Source organism: Rhinolophus sinicus, chromosome 2, assembly GCF_057876585.1.
Source record: "Rhinolophus sinicus isolate RSI-liver-muscle chromosome 2, RSI-T2T, whole genome shotgun sequence".
Lineage (NCBI taxonomy): Eukaryota > Metazoa > Chordata > Mammalia > Chiroptera > Rhinolophidae > Rhinolophus > Rhinolophus sinicus.
Window position 1 is genome coordinate 132,078,528 of NC_142502.1, and position 27,963 is coordinate 132,106,490.

Sequence of the window (27,963 nt, forward strand, 5' to 3'; positions counted from 1 at the left end):
CCTTCTTTGTCCATTCCTTGACATGTCCCCGTGAATAAGGGAAACAAAAGCAAAAATAAACAAATGGGAATACATGAACTAACAAGCTTCTGTACAGTGAAAGAAACCTTCAGTAAAACAAAAAGGCAACCTACTGAATGGGATAATATACTCTCAAATGATGTATCCTATATGGGGCTAATATCCAAAGTATATAAGAAACTCATACAATTCAACAACAACAACAAAATAAACAATCTAATCAAAAAATGGGCAAAGAACATGAAAAGACATATCTCCAAAGAAGACATGCAGATGGCCAACACACATGAAAAGATGCTCAACATCACTAATCATCAGGGAAATGCAAATAAAAACCACAATGAAATACCACCTCACATCAATCAGAATGCCTGTTATCAAAAAAAACAACCAATAACGTATTGGTGAGGATGTGGAGAAAAGGAAACCTGTGCACTGTTGGTGGGACTACAAATTGTTGTAGCCACTATAGAAAACAGTTTGGACCAAAATGTCCTTCTAGATGAATGGATAAAGAAGATGTGGTATATATATACAATGGAATACTATTCAGCGGTAAGAAAAGATGACATAGGAACATTTGTGACAACATGGATGGATCTTGAGAGTGTAATGCTGAGCGAAATAAGTCAGACAGAAAAAGCAGAGAACCATGTGATTTCACTGATATGTGGTATATAAACCAAAAACAACAAAAGAACAAGACAAACAAATGAGAAACAGAAACTCATAGACACAGACAATAGTTTAGTGGTTACCAGAGGGTAAGGGGGGGTGGGGGGTGGGGGGTGGGGGGTGGGGGGTGGGAGATGAAGGTAAGAGGGATCAAATATATGGTGATGAAGGAGAACTGACTCTGGGTGATGAACACACAATGGGATTTATAGATGATGTAATACAGAATTGTACACCTGAAATCTATGTAATTTTACTAACAAATGTCACCCCAATAAATTTAATTAAAAAAAAAAAAAGAAAAACAGTTTGGAGATTCCTCAAAAAATTAAAAACAGATCAAGTATACAGCCCAGCAAAATTCCACGTTTGGGTATTTATTCAAAGAAAACAAAAACACTAATCAAAAAATATATATGCACCACTATGATCATTGCGTCATTTTTTTTTTTTTTTTACTATAGCCAAGATATGAGCTTGCTTTTTATCCCAGCAACTACCATAAACCGAGCATCTCAAATACATGATGTCATCAAAAGGAAAGTACCAACCTGATGTTTAAACTGAACAACCTTCAGCTAATATTTCACACAGTATCTACGAGATTTCTGTGTGGTTCCCTGGACATTTTAAAATATCTTGCAACGTTTCAGGGCACATTATGCACAGTTTGGGGGATGTGAAGTTAAGTTGTAGATCTTTCGCTGAACCCTCCCCTGGGTCCTGTTGTTTCATACGTAATCAAATGAATAGGTTCCAATTACAAATGTTTAGCATAGAGAATAGAGATACCATTATAGATTATTATCAGGGTCATTCTTTTGAGAAGCAACTGTTCTTTGTTTGCTTTGTTTTGTTTTTTAAATACAGATATCTTGGACACAAAGACATCATCACCTTCTACCCTACCACTTACTTTAATTTCCAATATTACATGTTGAACATTTTATGTCTTAAATACACACATGCTCCTTTACTATTTGTATATTATTTATTTGTGAATTTTTCCACTCACTAAATTTTCTTTGTAATCTCAAAGTCAATACCTTTGTAGTTATCCACAGATTCGCACAATATAGCAAAAGTTTGGGCCATCCCATGTGTATATTCCCAGCCGAGGTCAAACACCACAGTTCGAATACTGTAAACAAGCACCCTTTCTTCCGTCTGTGTAGTGCTATATTTTTATTTTGCATTTTTATGCTTTTTGTTGGTTATGTTTCTGCCCAAAATGGCTTCCAAGTGTAGTGCTCAAGTGTTGTTCAGTGTTGTACAAAAGTTTTGGTGAGCCTCATGCAGAAAATGCATTTGTTCTATAAACTTTCTTCAAGCATGAGTTACAATGCAGTTGGCTGTGAGTTCATGGTAATGAATTAACAATCTCTATTAAATAGTGTCCTGAAACAAAAACACACAGAAAACCAGATTATATGTTGATCAGTTGATGAAAATGTGGTCAGAGGCTCACAGGAACCTAATACTGAATTTCACTGAGGAGCAGTGTCAGGGTTCTCTAAGCCTGTGTTCATGGCACCATGACAGGATGTAACCACTGCAAATAATGAGAATCAAATGCATGTTGGTGTGCCAGATTCTCTTATTCATCTTTGAACCTATCACACTGGGGTAATCAGAAAATTCCTATGTAGCAGTAGATCGCCAAGGACAAGCCTCAGCAAGAAGCAGAGAAGTCTCATGCAAGACGAGCAGAGTAGACCTTTGCTGAGAGTAGGAGGGTCGTGAAAGGTAAGGTTGAAACTCTGAAGGATGAGCTTCGTTTACTGCAGACCGTTGTCCGGAGCTGTCCTGAAGCGCCGCCTACCCCCATTAAATAGGAATTGATTGCTGAAAGGCAGATTGCTGAAGGATCAATTTGATTCTTCAAGGCCCATTCTGCATTTAGTTTTTGGAAAAAACAAACAAACATTTTTTCTTATCTTTCCAAAGTATTAACCACCACTTTGGGAGGGAAGGAGGCATGGCCAGTTTTGCTGGGAAAAAATAGCTCTACTTGTCTCATTGTCTTTCTTCCTGACTTAGTGTAATGATTCTTTTTTTTTTTTAAGTAGACTTAATAATTATACTCAAAAGCAAACCAAGAAATTAAGTACAAAATGAAGCCATTTGAGTGCTAAATGGAGGAGGAGTTTAAAAATAACGATTTGTACATACTGTACATTTCTCTCTTCCTAAGTTTTAAGTGGTGTGAAATCCATCAGATCAAATCACTTGAAATGTCGAGATGGAGGAATGACACTTTATGTAACAAAGATATGGCATTTTATCTAAAATTATGTTTTTTTTACAGATCATAAATGAATAAGTGAATGACGACTATAAATTTCTCAGACTCTCAAATGAATGCTTATCACAAAAATGTGAAGGCTAACAAAGCAGAAAAATGGCAAAAGAGGGAACATGTCTTGAGGATTATAGTGGGATTTAGTGCCAAATGCTTTGAAAACATAACTGTCATGGTCTATTACTTTATTGCACATGTTAGTATGTAATAGGAAAAATGATCTGATTTGTTACAGGCTTAAAAAGCTGACTAACCTTGCTTTCCTTCTTCTCTAATTTTCTTATATTTTCTCTCCGTTACCTTCCTATCTCCTTAGGTATCTGGTCTCCTCCCCTCCACACACATCCTACACACATAGTATTAAGCAAACAATGCACCACAGCAAATGGAAAGTAGAAAGACAGCCTTTGGTTTCCAAACTGTCACAGTCTAAAGAAGGTAACAGACATGCAAGTAAATACTATAATAAATACTATTACAAGCAGAAACAGTTATAGGTAGTTGAAGAATAGGGTCAGTATTTTTGAGAGAGAAAACTGGGGAAAACTAGATTTGAGTCAGGGCTTGACAGATGGTTAAGAGTTTGACAGATCTAAAATGGGCAAGTTAGAAGAACAGGAAATTCATCTGACAGTTTCCAAATGCCAAACTTGAACTCCACATTATTAAATATAATTAGTATTGTCTAGTCCAATTTATGCAATGCTTTGAACATTTTCAATTAATCATGGGATTATTATGAAAGAAAGACATATCTAGTATAAAAATGGTCAAGCTGACTTAAAGATGCGAAAATCAGAATATGCTATTTGTGCTCCTAAGTGGAGAAGTTTGGTGGCTCTTTCAGGAGAAGCATGGATGTCAGTAAAAAAGGAGCAGAGACCCTTCTGGTGATGCTCTACTCCACCTGCTCAGGTCACGTTGGAAGTCCCATGTTGTGCTTGGGATACCACAGTGGAACAGGATGGACCACAGGTAGATGTAATGAATTTCCAGATACCAGAATTTGGGGGAGAACAAGTGCCATGTATGAAATCCTTGATGGACTAGGTATGTATTATCCAGAGAGGACAATACATCACAACTATTCTATGAAATATCTGAGGAATCACACACAGAAAACAATAATTTGGTCATGCTTGTTTTGTAGTGTTTGAGGGGTTGTTGGTTTAGATGCTCAGTGACCACCCTGACACAAAGGTTTTCAATATGCACTCACCAGATAGCATGTGGTTTCATTGGGCAGCCTCAGAGGCAAGTGTGGAGGTGCAGAGTGAGGATACAGTCTAGGGCTACTTTGTCCAATAAGTTGACCACAAGCTTCGTGGAGCTACTGAGCACTGCAATTGTGGCCAGTGGCACATGTTGAAATAGCAAAGCTTTGGATACGTGTGGTAAAGTCAAATATATTACTAAATATATTTCACTTGTTTCTTTTAGCTTTTTTAATGTGTCTACTAGAAAATTTAAAATTACAAATGGGGCTGCCGTTATGTTTCTATTGGACAACATCCTCTTAGAATTGGCACTACAGTAGCCCCATCTGTTCTGCTATCATAATAGCCACACGTGTAGATCTGCCATCCATTCCATTGTTAAACACTGAAGTTTAATTTAAGAAACAGCTCTGTGGCTAAGAAAAGTGTTTTAAAACGACTATGCCAAACTGCTCATGAAGTGAGGAGGAAAAAAGTCTCATTTTACAGTGGAGTATTATGCAGCAGTTAAATGGAATGACGCAAGTGATGTGCCTTAATAGAGGTAGAGAAAGGCATACTGAGGGCGAACAAGGAAGTTGCAAATGATACTCAGGCGTTATAAAATCTATGGTGCTGTTATATGTTTTCTAGCATGTGTCTATATATAATTACTTAGACAATGATTGGGAAGGCTTACATCTACCTGACAACAGAACTGAGGATGGGAAGGAAGTAGGTGGGTGATAGGGGGATGTGTACTGAAAAGTTATATAGCCTTAGATATAATGTCTTCACTATTTGTTATAAAGAGATTGTAGGTATGTATCATTTCATTGTCATTATTATCCTTAATACTACTAAGCTAGGTAATCTTCATTTCTTTCTACCTCATGGCTTCCTGATCCTGATGGTAATACAATGTTAGCAAGAGGAACACAGGGAGAATAGCAGGGGCACCCCTAAGTTGGCGTCCCATTGAGGCAGCAATGCATGCAAAAAGCAGGCAGGGCATCACCCTTCAGGATATTCATTTTTAATCTGGGCTTGTTAGGATCACTCATCCCTGTATAACTCAAAAGATCCCAATGTCCGACTGAATGAGGAGCCAAATAGCTACGTAATTAAAAATCAAATAGCAAATGCCCGGGAGTCCCTACCAGAAGGTCTAGTCAGCTCTGAGCTGCAGAGGCCTTACGTACCCTGATCATCAGCACAGCCTTTCTGATGTCCCGAACGCCGTCATACACCAGGCGAGAGGCATCGATGAACTCATTCTCCTCAAATGGTTGAGGGACGTTCGCACTCAGGGCTTCAATGGCAACCTCTACTTGTTCAGCAAAGCGTGGCATCACTGGGTTAAACAAAATGAAAAGCAGTGGATTAGGCACTCTCTCTCTCATGCTCCCTTGTTTCAGCCCTCGGGCAAGATGGCAGTCTCTGGGCACTCCGACAGTTCAGTGGAGACGGGTGCCCACTTGTCCAGTTTGCATTGAACCCAACTGAGTGGATTTTGTGCTACTTACTTGCAGCAGGGGAAGCACATCATTACTCCATGCATGGCGATGGTATGCAACTGAGCAAGTTTTTGAAACCTGCCCAAGACAGTGTGAGAGAATGTATAACTGTGAAACCTGGGACAACTTTTCTTAACCTTCCAAATCTATTTCTTTGCCTAAAAAAGTATAATACGATCCCCCCCCCCCCTTAGGATTCAATGGGACAATGCATGCAAATGTATTGGATGGCATCTGGTCCTCAAAAGACTCAGTGAAAATGTAACTAATTTCAGATGCTAAAGTCATAACTGGTGAATAGCAGACCCTAACGTATATGGCTTCATAGTAAAGTGAACGGAATGATCCAATCCATTCCAATTTTGTCTGAAATGCAGGCCTCAAGACATAGGAGGTGGGGGGATGGCTGTGGTGGGAGACTAAAGAAGAGAGAGGGAAATCCCAAGAGACTCCAGCAGAAAGCCTATGGAAAAAGACTAATGGGTTCAAAGATAAATTTGATTGTTCAATTTTACCAATCCTGGTAAAATTTAAAGAAGATGCATATATACATGTAACAGAAAATGCATATATACATTTCCAAAATGCTGGCACCTCTTTCTTTCAAGTATGACACCTACATACACACTGGAAGTTTGTAGAAAGTAAATTCAGTAGAATGCCTGGAATACTTCTATTGGCTACTTTAAAAAGGCTATTGTTTCACAGATTCTCAAAAACTGTAATTCAATTTTCTCTGATTGTTCTCTTATAACAATCAATTCATATAGCAAACGAAAACCAAAAGAACAATTCATTTTATTTACAAGGACAAAAAAAGAGAAACATCATTCATCTTTTCCATTTCTGAACTTTCATGCCTGAGTCATCTTTCTACTCATATTTGTCCTCTGTGGATATTTTAACATCCATTTTAAGTGTGAGAAACTCTGCTAAATTACTTTACTCTCCAGGATCAGAGTATTCAAGATAAAACATTCCTAGAAAAATTAATTTCTACTAGGAAAAGTCAAGCTTTCTTTTTTTTGAGGAGGGTTAGAGGAAAACAGAGGAACAATTCTTTCAATAGAAATTATCAAAAGCATGCATGGGGTAAATTTCTTTCTGTGAGTGAATTACTATGATCAATTCTCTACACTATTTAAACTCTTCATTTGGGCTTTTGAACTGCTTTTGAACTATAAGAGGAATTTTGGGGATATTCAGCTGTATTTGAACTATAAGAGGAATTTGGGGGATTTTCAGCTGTATTGCCTCAAATATGAATTCAATAAAAATATACTTCTAAAAACCACCACATTAAACTCAGGCCCCTTCAGCTATCCATTTGTGCTGGGAATAAATTTTTCACATGACTAAATAATGTAGATAATTTCTATTGACATCCTTAGGCATGAAAATATTTTTGTAGGTATTTGGGATTTTCACGTGAATACCTTTCTTAAATAACATTCCAAAGTCCCTCCTTTCTTAAACTGAAATTTCTGAATAATATTAATTCTATTCCATTTTATGTTCAAGCTGCATAAACATGACCATAAACAATTTTATAGATTTTTTTTATGATATCATCAATAGCACTTAGCTGCATAAATTTTTGTCCCTATTATATAACTGATAAAGGATGTACATAAGAAAAACACTCCTACAAATCAATAAAGAAAAACAGTAGAAAAATAGACAAAAGATTAGAACAGGCACCTCATACAAAAAGAAATCCTACATTATTGATAAATACATGATACGATGCTTGAGTTCACTAATTGGAAAAATTACAATGGAAACAATAAGATATCACTGCATACCTGTTGGGAGGGGCAAACAGATTAAAACCAAATCATTTCCATCTTACTGAGCATGTAGACAAAAGAGAATTCTTCTACTGTAAGTGGAGTGAAAATGGATTCATATCATTTTGGCAAACACTTAGACCAAAATCTAATGAAACTCCTGGGTTCCAATCAGTGAATTGGGACATTATGTAGAACATTGCCAAATACCGACTTCTAAAGAGATGCTGATGAGGAGGGCTGCATACACTGGAGTTATAAAAATATCTTTGTGTCTCCCTGGTTACAGTTGTTTCTTCCTAGGTTGTATATTCCAAAAGTTAAGAAGAGTTATATAAAACATGGCAATAAAAATAACTGGGATCTCTTTCAACAGGCTCCAACCCAGATCTACTTTGAGTCCTTGAACTCAGGAGGGAACAGCTGTGAGCTGCTCACTCCAGGTTCACGGGGAAGTACACCGTGGTGGGATGAAATGAACATAGGGATGGGAATCAGAGGACAAACAATATATGAGAGTGAGTAAGTCCTGAGGTCAAAGATTTGACTGGGAAAAGCAAATCGAAAAGAGATACCTCTGAGAAATTTAAATATACACAGAAGAGTACTGTGTATAATTTAAAGCTATACACAATTATATTACACATGTTTTGGACGGATATATACCACCTTTGAGAGTGGATGGAGAGACATGAGATTAAGTAGAAGTCTTAAGGAGGTCTCGAGTGTATCTCCGCTCAAAAAAAATAGTATGAATCAGATATGCCAAATGTTAATATTTATTACACCTTAGGGTGGAAGGAGGGAGTCAGTTGTATTAGTCTCTGTTCTTTTTGAAGCTTTGATTCTTTCCATAATTCAAGTATTTAAAAAGAGATCAACACATTATCCTCAAGGCCTATATTTCTTATAGAATAAGTGTCTGAAAAAATAAAGTTGTAGCTCATGACTCAGGACATAATAAAAATTAATTTGGTAACAGTATTAAATGAGGAATTTCCTCAGAAATTTTGACTGTGATCAAATGCTTAATATTCAACCTTCAAAACTGCCAGCTGGAAAGCTGAGTTAGATAGAACCCACCTTTTACACTACAGCTCCCATGCACACATCTACATTTGTGTAAAGACCTCTGATGGAGTCCAAAAAAGGGAGAGGGGTTGTGTGTTGCTTTGTTTTGTAACCCTGAAGAGTTGGGGAGCAGGAAAATGCAGGGAGTGACAAGCTATCATTTTCACTTGCTTCTAGGCCTGATGATGCCCAAGGGAGAGAGAGAAAAGCTAAAATCTAAAGGGACCATTTTCATAAACGATGCTCTAGGTCCCAAAACACACCCACTGCTGCTCTGAAACCATAAGTTTGGAGAATGGTAGTCTATTTGCTCCAGCATAGAGTACAGACTCACTCTAGGGAGATTCAGGAAGATGTGGTCTTGGTATGAAACACAGAGTTGGTGATGTGGCATTGTCAAAAGAAGCAGAAATGAGGCCCTTTTATGAAGAGATTGGGACAGAGAATACCACCAACCTTCCCAGGGGGAAAAAATGATGGAAGAAGGGGTGCAGAATCCCTACATTTCAAGTGGGAGCTCAAAGTGCAACTTAGCCTTAATATTCCAATTATACTTCTTAAGCTGGTGAAACCTAGAACTTCAACTCAATTCCATTTGACTTTATTTACTGTGAATGACAAGGCATCTAGTTTTCTTACTGCAAGTCAGGTTTTTCTGGGTCTGATCCTTAGGAGAATATTTCTCTATGCTCTGTCCCTAAGTGCATGTAACATTTATTTAGGGCTTGGTCAACTGCTACTGCTCTTTTAATAATCATACCTTTGCTCCTCATATTGCTGTTCTTTTTCCTCTTTTAGTTTTATCCTGGTTTGTTTTTGAAAGTGATAAGACAGAAAAACAAAGGTTCATAGAACAATAATCCATCTTGACAGACCATCAAATGTCAGTTTAACTATGAATTTTTCCAACACTTTAATAGGATCTGGAAAATCAAATACCCCAAAAGTATAACTGAGATAGAAAAAGTCTCCAACTACTTTAAATATGATGCTGATTCTGCTTCTCACTAATTAGGACAAAACACAGCACTGGCTTTGTGATTCGCACATTATATATTAACAGAGTTTTTGATATAGGATTATATAAATAGAAGCTTCTTTCTACTTTCTGAATTATATCCAAAAAAATTTAGACACCACTCTACTGTTATTTATCAGAAATCCTGGAATACTTTTAACAGCTTATGTCCTGAAAGGTGATCAAAGTTGGAAATAAACTTTTAAATTCTCGCTATACTTTTGCATGCAGAGTGCACACCACGCCACAAAATGATGACATTCCAGGAGTAATGAAATCAGAGTTAAGTATGCATATAAAAATCAAGGTCGCCTCACTCTAGGATTGATTGAGATCTTAAACGTGAGGTGAGAAAGATCTGGACTGTACCCTCCTGAGAGACTTCAGGAGTGAAATTTCAGAGCACAGGGTGAGTTAGTAAAATGAACGAGAAGTTGTACTAAAGATGAAAATAGGACTGCCGACAATACTAAGAGCAAAATCCAAGGTGAACTAGAGGCAGTGGAAACAAATACCAACCCCACCAACTCTGAGTAACTATCCAAATGGTCCATGCCCAGCTTTAAATGCTCTAATGGTTCCATTTAATATAAGAGGGGACTATAATATCTCTTTATCAAGATACAAACATCTGACACCTGGGGAGACAGAGAGAGAGAGATAGGAATTTTATATATATATATATATATATATATATATATATATATATATATATATATATATATATATATATATATGTTCCGACATATATTCAAATGTTCCAGTTAGACTGAATTAATCTTATGTCTTTTAATGTGACATGGAGACATACCATATTACACCAACACCTCCATGATTAGTTTATTCTCTCATACTGAAATGTACTTCTTTGTCTTTGGCCCAGGTGAATTCCTCCTCAATCTTCACTATGCAGTTTAGAATTGAATGCCATTGGGAAGCCTTCCTTAATCCCCAAACATCCCGAAGTTGGCAGTTCTATGCAATGTTATGGCATCCTAATTATACATGCATTATTATAGTACTTAGAACACTGTATTAAGATTGACTGATATTTTTGTATGTCAACTGTTTCCCATAGGAGTCATTTTAAGGCAGAGATCATCTCTTCTTCATTCTTTGCATGTTAAGTCGTTATCATGCTTCTGGCACAGCTAATCTATTCCATTGGGAGAAGGATGAGAAGAGAAAGAATGAAACATAGAGAAGAACTCATTTGCCATCAAGCATTTCAGGGACAAATTGAGGAGTATCACATTTCACATACTAAGTCTCTCTCTTTCTGCCCATCATTTCATATTAGTTCAGTAATTTTATTAAAGAGTTTCATGAGTCATTAACCAAGTTACTGGTTAGCATTCTAGGTTTGGTCTCAGGGGAACTTTCAGAAAGCTGGCTGCCTGACTAGGAGCTTCACCACTACGCATGGAGGAAAATTCATTACTGTATCCTGACTAGCTCACCGAGGCCAAACCAGCATATCTGCAAGATTAAGAGTCACCAATTGTGATGGTACAGTTAACCAACATACTCTCTTGAGTGTGTACCTTATATAAACTTTATTACTAGGGATAGACAAGAGAAAATAGATAAGGCCCTGTTCTAGAGAAAGAACCAATCTAATGGGTTTCAATATAAAATAGAAAAATGAGAACATATAAAAAATACCTAGAATGAGAATAAAATGTCAGGACTGGGATGGAACTGTGGCCAATTCCAGTGCAGGAATTAGTGTATTATACTCCTCCCCTCCCCCATCAGAAACAGTTATTATGTCTCCATTTTAACAGTTGGAGTCAGGTAAAGAATTAGGTATTATCGGAGGATCTGGAGCCAGAAAGTATTAATTTAGGGAGACACTCTGGGGGCAATTCCAGTATCCCCCATTGCAGAAAAGTACTGTTTGGTGTTGTTTCTATAAGTAATGCATTCTTTCCTAAAATGGTTTCTATCAGACACTGCTACGGGATTTTACTCAAGTGGCCCCCAATTAGATGCTAGGCAAGACGAGAGGAGAATATAAAGGAGAGTATGAGCTAAACCACTTGGTGCCAAAATTTGCCCAAAAAAGTCTGACTAGCATTAAGGCCCTGGATGCACCTTGAAAGTAGCACACCCGTGAAGCACCATTAGTTGGTGAGGACCCTGTTTGAGTCTGAAGCTCCAAATCATACTCACGTATACGTTGTAATTAATGCAAACCGAAGCTGTGACACACTTGTAGTTTTGGTACCACTCAGAAATAATGGAGGACAAACCATAGAAGCCAGCCATTATCTCATAATGGATCAGTAGTTTTCATGAAGAACTTGATGATCATTAAGGTATTGGAGGATGTGCTAGGGCTCCCCACATCCCTCAACAAGGATCTTTCAAAATCCTGAGTTTGGAATATTTTTCGTCTACCTATTGGGCAAGAAGTAAGTAATTAAATGGATACATAATTCTACTTAATGGATAGTGGCTATTTCATTTTTATGTGTAATGTATAGATCCATGTACTTCCACTAGATGTAAATGCTTTCCTACAAGGTACAAGAGTGCCTAGGATTGTGTTGATGTACTTGGCTTTATCCAGACCTTTCACTTCTGACCGTGATTTTGCATACTCACTCTAATCCTGGTTGACTTTCCTCACTACCGGCTACACAGTTTCTTCTGAGATTCTGAGATTAATGTTGGAAACTCTGAACTTCAAGCAAATGAAATTTTCCCTAGGGTTATTAAGGGTTTTTTTCTTCCCTTTGATATGTACTAGTGATGTCAGTTTTTTCTTTCCTTTTTCTTCCCTTTGAATTATGTACCAGCTTCATCTTGTTTGTTTGTACAATTCCCCAAATCTGTCATTCTCTACTCTAATTTCCTTCTCCAATCATCTTGAGCCAATTTTAGTCTTTCCTTCCCCTATCTAGCTCTTCTACTTTCCTGTCCCCTCCTGGCCACATACACATAGCTTTATTTTGACTCAATGAATCTTTTGAATCTGTTGTGTTCTGGAAGCCAATGTATAAGGAAACAGGTATGCTGTGCTTGAAGTTAAATATATCCTTATCGAGGCCATTTTGTGGGATCCGTCCACATATCCTAAAGTTCTATCCTAATTTTGCTGTCATTACTCTTATTATCTGTCTCATCTTTATGCATTTGCAAATACACGTTTGGTAGATGGCCTCTGAGATGGGCCTTAATGATCCCTTCTCTTCTGGTATCAGTGCCCTGTGTGATCCCCTCACCTCGGATGTGGGCTTGAACAAGTGACTTTCTTCTAACCAATAGAATGTACAAGGGGGGATGGGATGTCCCTTCTGAGATTATATTACAAAAAGATGCTGGCTTCCATCTTACTTGCCCTTTCTTGCTCACTCTGAGGGAAGATCTGTGAAAAAGCCTAGGTGTCAAGTAACAGAGAGGCCTGTGGTCAATAGGCAGTAAGGAATGGAAGTCCTAAGTCCAACAACAAACAAGCAACTGAGGTCTTCTGACGACATGAGTGAGCTTGGAAGTAGATCTTTCACCAGCTGACTCTGAGATGACCCCAGACCTGGCTGGCATCTTGATTGCATCCTTATGAGAGATGTTGAGTCAGTGGTACTCAGCTAATCTGTGCCCAGCTTTCCATTCCATAGAAACTATGAGACAATAAATGTTTATTAATCCATTAATCTTTCAGGTGATTGATTTGTTATACTATGATAAAACAGTATGCTATGCCATAGGTAGAAGCATCAGTAAAAATAGTTAGCAGGACATTAAAATTGCTGCTCAATCATAGCAATTATGATTGGTCTATATTTCTTGTCTACGTATTGGGTTCAGGCTGAAGTGTAATTGAATCCTGATATTTTATTTCCCAATTTGAACCTCAGTTAATTGTAAAACAGGGATAATGATAGAGGCCCTTCAGGTTTTACATAAAATTCAGAAATAATACATTCAACAATTTTTAATACAATTTTATATATAAACTCAGGTAGTACTTTAGCCACTGGGAATAAAGTGACAAAAATTTTTGATCTTGGCTTCAAGGAAAAAACAAACAAACAAACAAAAAAATGTGGAATGTATATAAGATGCTTACCATTGTGTCTGGCACATATAAGATGCACAGTAAATGTTTCTTGTAATTGTCTTTACACCATGACCCACTGTGTCTACCCATCTGCACACCCTTTTCATTGTTTATAGCGGGTGAAATCATCCGGTCTCCTTAGCACAGAACTCAGAGGGACAACTCCATGATTCACCACCAAAAAGTGGGCCTTGTGGGAGAGAAGTAAATTGAAAACAGCACACAAATTAGTGCTGAAATTTCTGAAAATTGAGAAGTTGGTACAACTTATCTTGAAAACAGAGTACCCCTGCTTTGATGTCCTTCTCAGTCCTTCTCATCCTTTTGATGGTTTTGCATTTTTAATAGTGTATTTCCTATGAAATCTGTCACTGGGACAAGATTTTATAAGCTTACTCCTGGAATTTTCCTTTTTATCTTGATTGCCACGGAAGTCAGTGTTAAACACTGTATTCCATTAAGACCTCAGCAAGTCCATGAGGAAAGAGAATCTTTAAAAGTTAAGAGCCTTTGCCCCTCCCCACCATAAAATCGTTTCACTAGCTCAAATAAAACACTTCTTCTAAAACACCTCCCAGCTTAATCTAACATTCTTGTGAAATCACTTCCTTTTTGTCTCAGACTTATACTTTATTGTATATTCATTGATGTATTGGATTTGAATCTTGAGTATCCTCAAATGCTTTTCGAAATGTGGTAGAGGCAGTGTAGAAATAACACTTAAACATTTTCTCTAAGTTTAAATCATACTGTGCCTCGACCAATGATACACTAGCATTTACAGTGCTTTCTCTTGATAACTCTTAATCAAGTCAGAAGATGTTGAGCCCAGAGCTGGGACACAAGAAGCCCAGCTTCATCTGTTCCTTATTTCCTGGTAAATATTTGTCTACCCTTTCTACCTCTGCAGACAACTCTCAGCATCATTTTGGCTAGTTCTAATTCTTTCATCCATGTGTATTCTTGGACTTGGTTTCGTCAGACTCAGTCATCTGTTCCCTCTGTGGGAGTTCCTAAAGGCTTCCATTTTCATAAATTCATGTTTGGAAAATTATAATGTACATTTCAAACATCAAAATCAAATTCAAGTTCCAGAAGGCCATACATAACCCATGAGCTGAATTGTTTGATGAAAGATGAAAAAGCACTGCCTAGAAGGGAAAAAAAAAAAAATCCTCTAAATTCCATTCACGGTAACTACCCTAAGAGAATCAGGGAACATCCATCTGCTCTTGTCTAGACACAAATTCCTCTCCCTCGGGAAAGAAAATGCTTGCTTGGAAAGTTTTCTTATATTTTAAAGTAAGCATTTCAAAAATAATCACAAATGCTTTATAAGTTAAGAAGAAAGGATGGCACATTTCTGAAACTTAAGGAAGAAATAAAGAATTAAACATCATGCCTTATTTAGCTTACAGTGTTTGTGAAAATCAAGCTTGCTAAATAGTTAAATTTCACATTTTTGAGGTTTAAAGAACTAAAATGTGGTATAATAACTACTAAAAATTTAACTTGTAATTTTTAAAAAGGACAGCCCCCCAAATAAGGTGTTTTTCATTTATATTAATAAACATTTTTAAGCTTAAACTCGAATCAAGGCTGGAGGAAATGTACAGGTGGTCTTCAATATCAAGGGGTTAAAATTTAATTAGGAAGCAACACACACGCAGCCTAGATAGAAAGGTAGACAGAGGACAGATAGATACGTGAAGACGGACAAATGGGCAAACAAAGAGTTTGCAACACAGGGCAGTACATGGTAGGTGCCCACTGAGTGACACAAATAATAAGAGTAGTGGGGGTTCAGAGGCGCGGGATTGGCTGCTGTGGTTGGAGAGAAGACTTCACTGACAAGGAAGAAAGCAGCTAGTGCTAGAGAATAAGTAAAATATAGACAAACAAACCAGGTGGGGAGGTTATTTGGAGGTCATCTGGACCAGAATAAATAGAACTTCTCTGATTCTTCGGTCCATCTGTTATTTCAGGTCCTCCAGCTACAAGCAAAGTCTCCTGTTTTTCCTAATCTAACTATTTCTGGACCACAGCAGTGAAGTATCACAGGTGCTGCCAAACAAGTGACTGTCAGCTTATTTTTCCCTTATGTGACTCAAACACCTATTACTGAGGTGGCCGAGATTCTGGGTGAAGGGAACTTCCTACACTGCCTCAGGTGTGCCCAATTAATATCCTGGCCACCAATTCCAGGGGACATCAGCACTGGCACTGCTAGATGAAATATGCAGGCCCTTCTGCCACTCCATTGTCGCTGCCATGGATGCTGGTCCCTGATGCCCTCAAAGTGACAAAGTATCATGTCCTTTGCAATCCCCAGAACTCTGAGTCCATGATGCGATTCATGCAAGACTGGAGATTCCTGTTTTTCCTTTTAGTTTTACTTTAACAACCAGGTGCTAGAAAAGCGCTGTTTCTTCCACTGTGCTGCTCTGAACTTATGACATGTAAATGTGGACTCTTGAGCCTCCCTACATCCACCCTCTCCCACTTCCACTTCCGTGTTAGAGGTTTATTATCAGACTACAACTGTGTATCTCACTTTCTCAACTTGTATTTTCTCCGTGGTTCTTTAGACCCTCATGCTGAGATTGCTGGACATGTCGGAATTCTAGCAGAATACAGTACATATGAACAAGCCAAGATAGAGAAAATATCTTCATGTTTCTTCATGGCCAGGGCTTTCTGACTGGTAATCTGGTTCAAAGGATGACTCAATGGCTGTCCTAACATAGTAAAACAAACCTGTAAATCTCTCCCCACGTTATCTCCCACAGAGATATGTATTTACATTTCAAAAGGTTTGTAACAATGTGGGGATCTTTCCTGGAGGGAGTTTATTAATGTTAAACAGCAAAGGTTACTCTCCTCCTACAGGAGGGGAGAGAGGCTGCTGAGCACCAGTTCCTACATAAGCTTCTGGATCCATAGTGCTGTGGTTCTTCTTCTGTAGTATGGACCTCGCTTGTGTGAGCGGAATTCATCTGCCCTAATTACCTGCCTTGAGCAGTAGCATCAGGCATGGGAAACTGGCGAGGTTATTGTTTTAAGTAATAAGTTGGTTTTCTGGTCCAGAAACCGTGCATTTGCTTTCAGAATAAAGTAAATGTAGATATTAAAACCATCAGCCAGATCGCTATGATACCTAGAGTACGTAGGTTTCAGTCATATAGAAAGGGCTTTGAGACAAACTACACATTGCCTATCAAAGGGCCATTAAGAGGTTAAAATTTCCTCTTCTGACACTTCTGACTTTCCACCATCATGAATACCACAAACACCAATAAGACATTTCTTCCACATCGTAATCCTGTTGACCTTTCAGAGAGAAATAAAATATTTTACATCAACAGCAAGGGTGTGTTAAAATATATTTAAAGTATATTAGGATGTCTAGGCTGAACAATCCCAGTCATTACAGCTTCTGTTGAAAGTCTTTGCTTTCATAATCAAATTTCAAGGTCAGTCTGGAGAAGTGACTTATGCTACAATAGTCCTTCCTATTTATAATATCTAATGGTTTTTGTCTTCCCAATAAGTTGTCCCTACTAACTTCTTCTAATATTGATCTTTATTCAGTCCACATCCCCTACATCGTCACAGCGATAGGTAGGTCACCCAGTCCTATCCAGTCATAAAACTTGATCCCACTAGCAACAGAAATCTGTCCAATTGTAATAAGCATGTTCCAAGTAGCCAAAGAGATTGCTTCCCTTCAATGCGGAGAAAGTGGGAGGAAAACAAGTCTATTTATTCTGAAATCCTGAGCTGTAAGCCTAAGGCTGCTAGTGGACATATTTTCTACTGACAAAAAAAAATAAAACCAAAGCAATATCTTAATTTTTTGTATTCATTTAATCAATACATATATATTAAATGTTAATTATGTGATAACACCATTCTAGGCCCCAGGTGCTTACAGAAACACCTACCTCTGGGAATTGACAATCCAGTTGTTGACCATTTGAGGACATACTAAATGTTGAGAGACTAATAGTGTTTCCCGTTATCTCCAGCTGAGACTTGAGCCAGATCTTAAAGGATAAGTTCAACACACAGATGTAGAGGAGGAGGAGAAAACGGAGGAGGACATTACCGGAAGGAGAGTGAGAACAGCATGGATATGTTTTGCTTGAAGAATAATGATTACACCTGTCCAGATGGACCAGAGGGTTTGTACAGAGGATTAATGGGCAACAACTGTCTATATTAAGTGCAGTTACCAGGAAGCCAGGAAACAGAGACACATCTAGTCCAAGATCAATAATACTAACCACCCTTGGATGACAAAATATCAGATAATACGAGAAGCTGAGGCCCTGAGGCATTAACTAATTTGTGTAAGGTTACAGTTAGTTGGTGGAAGTCAAGGAATTGAGTTCTGATTTCTAACCCGGATTTGCTCTACTGCATTGTACTGATGCAACACTATCCTTCATCACTATTTCTCATTCAACTGCTTTCTATTTGCTGATCCTCTTACATTTTCTAGGCAGAATACATAGAAATGATGTAAAAAATCTTTTTATGAAAACTTTAGGAGCATGCAAGTAGAAATTATACCATCCCTAGTGCATAAAAGAAGCTAATCTGGAAAGGCTACATACTGTGTGATTCCAACTATATGACATTCTAGAAATGGCAAAACTATGGAGACAGTAAAAAGATCAGTGGTTGCTAGGGAGTTGGGAAGGGGAGAGAGACGATTACATGGAATACGAAGTATTTTTAGGGCTGTGATAAATATACTGTATCATCCATAATGATGGACCCATGTCATTATACATCAGTTCAATCCCACAGAATATACAACACCAAGAGTTAACCATAATGTAAACTATGGACTTGGGGTGATTATGATATGTCAATGTAGGTTCATCAATTGTAACAAATTTACCACTCTGGTGACGGATATGAATAATGAGGACACTATGTATATATGTAGTCAAGGGGTATATGAGAAATATCTATCTTCCCTTCAATTTTGCTGTGAGCATTAAACTGTTCTAAAAATAAATGAAGTCTTAATAAAAAAATTTATACCATCTGTTTGGCCCACGTGTTCTCCAAAATAATGGAATTTTAATCTCCAGTGTAAAATGCTTAATAACATAGAATCTTACAAAAAACGTTTTTTCTATTTCTTCTTGTTTTTTGTCCCTTCTGAAGAAGGGAATGCTGGCAGAATCTCAAAGATATCTCAACCTGATCACGTTCACCTTGCCAGAAACTTGCCTCAGCTATCAAATGTACAAAAATGACATTTCAATATAATCTGTTTGGTGAAGAATAAGCTACGTTCTATATATCTAAATAATGATATCACTGAAAGTACTTTTGACCCCCCTCAGCCTTCTGCAGCAACCTGACTTTGTAAATGAGCTCTCTAAAGATGGGTCTGGTCAAGCGTGCACTTACTACTAAGCTGTTGACAATTTGTTATAATTCGGGTTTTATTGAAGAGCCCATCAAATATGTAAGCAGGTAATGGGGCTGATGTAGCTCGAGTTTATTGTGTTTTCATCAGCTGATATTAGTTTTATAAAAAATAAATAAGTAGGTAATTTTTTTTATATAATGTTGGCCTAGAATTTTAGCATACTAACAATCCACAAAATTATTTACTCAGATTTAGCTCAGCATTCACATGAACACCAAAATGACTCTTCAAGAAAACATGATCTTTGCTAAAAATAATAATTCATGGAAAACAAACTGCAGAATGTTTTTTCACTCTATGGCGCTCTCAGTTTCTAGCCACTAAGGCAAAGCATTCAGGTGGTAAAGCGGAATTTTCTCTACAAAGACCTAACCCGCATCATTTACACGTCTAAACAGGGGCTGGCCTGTGTTTACGAACCCCTTTAGCAGCAAAGTCTGATCTAGTCACCTTCTGAACATTCTGTTCCTTTTTCAGAGTCTTCTTTGCAATATACTCTTACCCCACTCCATTCACCATGCCCTATGGACTCAACACCTGAGCTCGATTTTGCCTTGTTTAAACTTGCCCCTATTTGGGGATACTCCTCTCCTCAGGGCAGTTATTTTCAGTAGGGGTTACTCCCCTCCCCCAACCAGCTAAGGGCATGTGGCAATGTCTAGGGACACTTTTGGTTGTCACATCTTGTGGAGAGGGAGGGAGGAGGTCCAATAAACATCTAGTGAGTTGAGGCCGGGGATGCTGCTAAGCATCCTGTAATGCCCAGGACACTTCCCCTTCTCCAAGAAAGAAATACTCAGGCTGAAAATGTCCATGGTACAGAGGTTGAGAACTTCTGCCTTAGGGCCTTGAACCTAACAACTCAGATATAAAACTAGGCAAAAGCTGGCAGGTTGTAACAAGGCCAAAGAAAACATGACATGTTGTCTTCCAGGTCCTGGGCTCCTTTTTTTTTTTTTCCTCAACCTTCCTTCTGGCACCTTCTCCTCCTTGCCCAATGCCCCTGTGTTCTCTCTCCAAAATAAAATATACTCTCAGGAAAAAGTTAGATAGGCTCACATAGAAAACTAAACAATTTAAGGTAACTCAAAGTTTTCTGCTTTGTTTGTTTTTAAATCACGAATAAAACATTAGCCCAAAAGTAGAAATTGGGCATTAGTGATATGCATAGGAGTTTTTATTTTGAGCACATATGTCTTCTTAGCACAGCCAGGAACTGACAAGAGGACTAATTAATTTTAGGGGAAAAAATACTATATATATATATATACACACACACACACATATATATGTGTGTAGATATATATATATATCTATACATAGATATATCTCTATATATGTAGATATAGATCTATTGATCTATATCTATATAACTATATCTATCTATCTCTCTATATAGATAGATACAGATATAGATATAGATATAGATATATGTAGTGCCAAAAACTGCACACATTTTAAGAAATAAAAACTGTATTAAAATAGTGTTCACTTGCATACATTATTTTGGCACCCCCGCTACATCTATTTACATACACACACATAAACCAACAAAACTCTGCACAACCATAATCACAGAACTGAGCCTATGATCTTCCTCAACCCCATGTGTCTAGTACATTCCCCCAATAATTCTAATTAGCAACCAGTAAGTTAACAGCTAACATTTTTGCTTTCATATCTTTGACAACCTCTCTAGTTACACATAAAGAAACACTACTGTTCCTCTTTAGAAAAAAGAACAATTGGGTACAGAAGCAAAAGAATTGCCATACCTTATATATTCTAGTTGTTAGCCTACTAATATTCACTTTTCCTTGACATGTATTCCTGTGTTTTCTATTAGGTTGGTGCAAAAGTAATTGTGGTTTTGGCAATTATTTTTAACCTTTTAAATCACAATTACTTTTGCATCAACGTAATGCTACAGTTGTATATAAACTATCTATTACACTGTCTAGTTCAATGTACCTGGTTCTTTCCTAATTATCTTCAATAGATCCTGACAAATAGAATAAATCTAAATATCTTGCTTATCTTAGCTGTTCAATTAACAATTGAATGTGGATATCAGAAACAGGAAGGCACCTTTAGTTAAGTCCCCAGAATACTCCATCAATGCAAGGAAGGGATAGGATTTTAAAAGGTCTGACAATTAACAAATAAAAACAAAATCTTGATGAGCAACAACGATCCAGAATGGATTGCTCTGTTTCTTTGATTTTCTTTTTTAGTTAAAAAATTCAACCAGAAAAGTATACACATTTCAAGACTTTGGTGAAAATTATGTTAAAATATTTCAGTCAACTAAGCACAGTCCTTGCCTTTAAATAGATTTTGACCCAACGGGGACCACTCCTCCTGTTCATTAAAGCATCCCAAGATACAGTACAAAAAAAACCTCCAAAATGTCTCTTGAACAATGCCTTCATTCTTTGTGTGCACCAAATCACATGCAAATTTGCAATATGCTCTGTATCTTACATCTGCTACGATTATCTCCCCAACCAGTCATGAGCAGGCATGAACTAAGCGTCCTGTCTCCACGTTTCCCATCCTGTCTCCATGTTTCCCATTCTTCTCTGATTCTGTTTTCCTAGTGTCAGACCCAAGGGACTGCTGCTATGTGTCAGATATACCATATGAAGCTGAGACTTTGTACCAGATAGAGCTAATGGACCAGGAACTGAGAGCTACAAGAATCTGAGAATCTCACAAAATGTAGGGGGAAAAAAAGTCCTTAAATTGGACAGTTAATTGCCTGTTTCTTAATTCTTCAAAGTGAGGAGAAAAATACTGTATGACTTACTGTGTTGCTCTAGTGAACACAAAGGGCGAGTCTATTTGAAAGAAAACACTGCCGACTTTCAGCTAATTAAAATACAAATATATCTTATTATCATTATTATTATTTCTAATTCGACATTTGTGAGGATTCTCCAGAGCATCTCTGGATATGCTCTTTATTCTGTGATACTTTCACGATTCCCTTTCTGCTTGCATTGCAGAAAGAGCAACCGATATCTGTTTATTTTTTTTTGTTTGTATCCTTGGTATTCCAGACTAACAAATACCTACCAGTCTTTGCAAATAACCTTTTCCCTGTAGAAGGAAACATGTTTCTAACAGGCGGAACTTAGAACACTGCTATATTGGACCTTAGAGAGACACATCTATTTCTGAGAAGCCTAGTGGGTTCTGAAGTCCATATGTAGACAGGAGAAGGCCCCCCGTGGGGTTAGAGGACAGGTCCTTCTGTGCCTGCATAGGACCCAATTCATTACCTATTCATAACCCTATGTACTATAGAGTTAATTTCTCTTTGTCTTCTCTCCTTTACTGAAATTCTTATTTCCCTCACTTATACAAATTCACAAGGCATGGGGGACTTCAGTAAAGTTCTAAAGCCAAGAAACATTAGTCAAGAGCATACACTACCAAAAATAGGCCAGCCTTGGATGCAACTATTCACAATTGTGGGATGTTCTGCTAGCTCAGTGGCAGTAAGTCTTTGTCCCGTCCCAGTGCACCAGAGAGCTATGACAGGCTCCCCTAAGTAATCATGGTTCCCACAGCAGTGATTCCCCAGTGGGCAGCCACATGCCCCTGGAGGAGGACAGGCAAGGCTTTTCTGGAGGGGCAGGACACATACTGAACATCTAACCCTTGGTCAGCAGCCAGCACCTCAATTCTCTGAGTACTTCACATCCTGGCACTACCTAGAGCCTTTATACTTAGTACTGGTTGTCCATAATCTTTCCTTAAGATCCTATCTTCTCAAGAAACTGATGAAGTGGTTTTCAAGTTCAAGATTCCAAGTTCCAATCATATCTGCACTATTTTCTAGTCTTGCAACCCTTTTCTATCGTCTCTTAATGGAGTCAAGCCTTCATGTTTGCATTTGTAATTGAAGATGGTTTTTATTATCTGCCTACTTCACAAGGTCCTTGTGAGAATCAAATGAGATTACATATGAAAACTATAAATATATACATGCACAGCAACAAAATCATTATTCTGCTAACGTGATATGAATTCAAACTCAAGAAACAAAGAGAGCACCCCTTCCATGATCATGTATAATTTCAATGCTTAAAGGCCTATAGAAAACAATGAAACAGATTTATTCAAACATGGAAATTAATCATGACATAGACATTTTGGTTGAATCTAATATCCATATTTACCTGTCTCAGAGAGCAATTTTGTAGCTTCCAGCACCTTCTCAGTGTAAACACCGGCTTCATAGTTCTCCATCTCAGCATTGATGATATGTATGACTCGGGCTGCCCGGCCCCTGATGGCCCCTGCAGTCCGGTCCAGAGTGTCCACATCCCCTTCTTGGAGGGCTATCACACACTTGTTCACGTCCTCCAAGATGTGATTTTCTGTGGAGAGAACACATACACATTTACATTATTTTACATCACTCAGCCATTTTAATAACCAGTCTAAGATTCATCAATTATCATGAATCATCATCGTACACATATCAATGTATGCCAAATAATACAGAAATGATAGTTAAAGGATCTAGTATCTAATCACAATAGCGGTTCTGAAACTTGAGCACCAGACTTAGGACTTGCAGAATCATACAGACAGCTGGGTGCCATCCCCAGGATTTTGATTCAGTAGGTCTAGGATGGAGGCCAAGAAATTCATTTCTACCAAGTTCCCAGGTGATGCTAATGTTGCTGGTTGGGGACCATACTTTGAGGACTACTGACTTAAAAAATATATCCCTTTCTTCGTTTTAATGTTTGAGATCTATTGTATGAAAGGCCTTTTAGGAGTGATTGTGGCAGCTAATATGAAATCGATTGGCCAAGCGAGAACATTTCTGGACATGACCAGAGTTTTTCTCTAGACGTGACCAACTTTGGGTGCATGTTTGTTTAGTCATGTTTTTATTTAAGGGAAACTATAGAATGAACAAACATCACCCACTTACTCTTCCAATGTCAGTCATGCACAAGGTATAGGAAATAGGAACTGTGATCAGGTGAAGATGGAAGATGATCAAAGAATCCTTCACAATTAAAACACAATGTAGTCTTGCAGCTGGTTCCCTCAGATTAGAGTCAAGGTCAGTGATCACTCACCCACCATTGCCCCAAACAGAATCCAACCAGGCAGGAGGAGAAGCTGCTGTCTCTCCTAGCACAGAGAAAACACACACTCTGGTCCCTTACAGTTTGGCAAGGGTGCAATTTCATCTTTCCCATGTCCAGTGTGAAATCTGTAACTACATCCCTTGCACATTCTTTAGAGACAGAATACTAAGGAAATGTTCAAAAAAGTTTAGTACTCTGAGGAAAAAAAGAGAATTTAAACTGAAAATACATACCCTCACACACCAAATAAACAAATAGAACAAGTTTGGAAATAGTCTTAAATAATCTGGCAACCTTTTAAGAATTGTAACTGCCAAACTCAATGAGTAGTTAATAAATGACTAAAATAAATGTTTACCACTTTAAGAAGTTTCCAGGACTAGTTCTGACTTTAGAATTCCCAAAGAAGGAGAGATGGGAGGGTATTAAGCAGATCAAGTCTCCACCATGGATCTCTCCTACTTTCATTAAATCAATCACTCAGAGGAAATATTTGTTCTTAGAGAACACTGGTAGAAAATTGCAAAGTATAACTTACTTTTCATCAAGGAACATCACTTTTGACCTTATACCACATGATTTTCTTACTTAACCATCTCAAATGTCTGAATGCTATATTCTCTAGTTCTTTAATTTCAATAGAAATTTGAATAGAAAAATACATGTTTAAATTCTAATATTCAGATGACTTAAAGTCATAAGAAAAAGGAGTGCTTTCTTAATGCTGACATTTTCCTGAACGAATGAGAAAATACAGACTTAGAAGTTTTCATTTTGAGTAAGGACTTCTGAAAACCTCTCCTTTATGAGATCTTGGATTGTATCATGCAAAGTCACCTAAAAGGACACCTAAGAAAAAAGTTTACTCAAATGAAACTTGGTACAGGATTTTAAACACAAAAGTTTGATTCACGTAGGCCTCTCTTACTGCCCTGATGGATTCCTCCAGACAAAAATATTCCCCGATCCCTGACTGTGAGCAATCTCTTGAGAGGGTCTTTATGTTGAAAATAGGCATCTAGTTACCGTTTTCTTTACACACATAGTAGAAGAATAGGCATAGCTACTGCTTTTCTGTGCATTCTGAAGTTGAATGAAAAACAAGAATCTGTTCGTTATATCAGATACCAAACTCTCTGGAGTCAATAAAATTAAAAAAAAAAAAAATTACGCAGCCCACTTATGACCCATTAGCTTACCATGAAATAATAGCTTAAAATAATCCAATTTCCCAAATTAGAAACATGCAACTAACTTAATTAAAGGTCAAGAAAAAAGAATATGCTTTTGCAGTTATAGCTATATTTCAAGGAGGCCAGCAGACGTTGAAAATCCATGCTATAAAAAATATTGCTTTCAACTAGTCAAATCATCAACTAATTTGTTCAACGGTAGTCAGAGTAATCATATTGTGTAAACAAAGTATAAATTTTACCAATTTTAGAATTTACTAATTGACTTAATTTTCTCAATCACCTTTTTTTTTTAAATGTTAAGATTGTTTACTCAGAATTTCACAACCTTCTCCAATTAGAGTTCCCTGTCATGTAAAAATGAATCACAATTCCCTCATGATAGTAGTTATGTTGGTGATGGTATATGTCTAAAGGCTACTATGATAAAGAGCATTTTTAAACTGAATTATATATTATTAATCTAAGTACCAACAATGTATTTGAAAAGGAGCTATTAATATACCTGTTTTTATAGACATATGATTTGATCAAAAGACGATACTTGGTGTAAATACGGGCTCCCGGACCCCTTGTAATAGTTTCTCCTCTCCTACTTCCTTCACACTCAGGCCTGGAGCCCATAGTTTGGAAGGACACTAGTTTAGTATCTAGCAAGAAGGACACTGAGTTATTTGAAGGCAGAATCCACACGTGAGTCATATTTGCATTTCTGACGGTGCTTTACACACAGCAGGCGATCTAAGAAGAAATAGTGAATAAACATGTCTGTTGAAAAGGGACAATGAATTGTATATTTTGATCCTAAGGTATTTTCAAGAGAAAGAATTCATTAAGTGAGAAGAGAGAAAGAAGAATGCTGTTCTAAATAGAACATAATTTAGAAGAGAAAGTAGTAATACAAAGTGTATGTGTTCCAGAGACAATTGCACTGCTGGAAAAAAACGCTCAGGCACTATGGATGTCACACCACATAGGAAGTGTGCTATCTACGCCTAACATAAAACATTTGACTGCAGCAGATTTTGAGATAAACTTCCTTGAAGTTTTGCAACCTATTTCAGGAAAAGATGTAATTTTGTTACAAAAATCACTGTCGACCAAACTACTTGATTATTATAAACCTCAAAGTTGTAGCTACTAAATTCAAAACCAAAGTACAATGTATGAATTTTTATAAGGAAACAAACTCAAGACGCTGGGCAGGGGCGAGAGACAGAGAGAGACAGAGAGACAGAGACAGACAGACAGACAGAGAGAGAGAGAAGGGGAGAGAGAGAGGGGGAGAGAGAGAAAGAGAGAGGGAGAGAGAGAGAAAGAGAAAGGAAGAAAGGAAAGGCAAACAAAATAAAACTCTTGGACCTTATGGGACTGAGTTAATAACTTTTTCAGATCTTAGATGCCTGCTATTTTGTGAGCCAAATCCAAGAATTAAACTGTCACATGGTTAATGCCAAGACGCTCCTTTTAAAACGCTATTAAAAATTGTAGTTTTCGCTCAGTGCGAAACATGTTAAGTGCTCTAACACAGCCATTTCACTTTCTTTACGAGCCTAGGCCACATCTGAGAATTGGTTTTGCTCCTATAATGTTAACAGCTAGCATCATTGCTCCCCAAACTTGTTGCATTTCAAATGGACAAATTAAGCACTCAGACATACAAGTTCCCCATACAAGTAGCATGGGGAAAAAAAAAAAAGAAAAGAAAACTATAGTGCTTTAAATGCAAAGATCTTTTGTTGTTGCTGTTTTAAATAGTTTCCTGCCAGAATAGACATTACCTTAAGAAGAAACTGATACATAAAATGTCATTAATGCCATTTCAAAACATCTCCTGGGCCAAACTTGCAATTTACTGATGCGAATGTTTTGGCTCCAACTTGGAGAGGAGATGAGAAGTAGTTTCCCCATCTACCAGGCTGCTTCCACAGCCTACTGGGACCAGCAGGAGAGAGTAGGCTGTGTCATTATTTGTCAAGCCCTTCTGTGGAAAGGTGCCCGCCGCCTCCAAAGGCATGCTCCAGCAGGCCCTGCCAGGGCTGGCTCCCTGACAGTGCCTGTTCATTTTCCTGTCATGGCACACTGCAGCACTTGTACCACTGGGCTAGACTGCACTGTGTTATCAGCAGAAGCCAAAGCCTTTTCATGTTGCTGGTAATAATGAGATGCACAAAAGAATGGCAGGGAGTATGCTGGCAAAGACGCAGGGCTGGTGGGAGAAAATTAAGAAAAGCTTTGCACTATTGAAACTGTCTTGAGATAAGACCTGCTCACCTTGCTTCTCCTCACCCTCAGAAATTTTTGTACATGCATTTAAAGAAAAGGGGAAGTTGAGTAAGTTTTAAATTCTCAAATGCTTCCTCTTTGAAAAAGGTAATGCGTGGGCATTTTCTACTCATTGGCAGCTAGAAGGGGAGGCAGTGGAAGCTTTCCAGGAAATATGAGGATTGCTCTGTGAGATCTGAGGCTGGGTGGAGAGGCCCCCTGCCCCTTTCTGGGGCTCCTGTAGTCATCCTGGCAAAACTGACTACATACTAGAAAGATA

General features: G+C 37.8%; 1 protein-coding gene across 8 annotated transcripts in view; it reads right to left on the reverse strand.

Annotated features, from left to right (window-relative positions):
* The window catches only part of CTNNA2 (catenin alpha 2), a 1,050,986-nt gene that overhangs the window by 66,641 nt on the left and 956,382 nt on the right, over window positions 1-27,963 (reverse strand). For all 8 annotated transcript variants that reach the window (XM_019750020.3, XM_074332253.2, XM_074332251.2 and 5 more), the window contains 2 exons: window positions 23,296-23,496; window positions 5,397-5,548 (listed from right to left, as the gene is read on the reverse strand). In XM_019750020.3, the coding sequence (XP_019605579.1) occupies window positions 5,397-5,548; window positions 23,296-23,496 (353 nt within the window). The remainder of the gene's footprint in view (window positions 1-5,396; window positions 5,549-23,295; window positions 23,497-27,963) is intronic.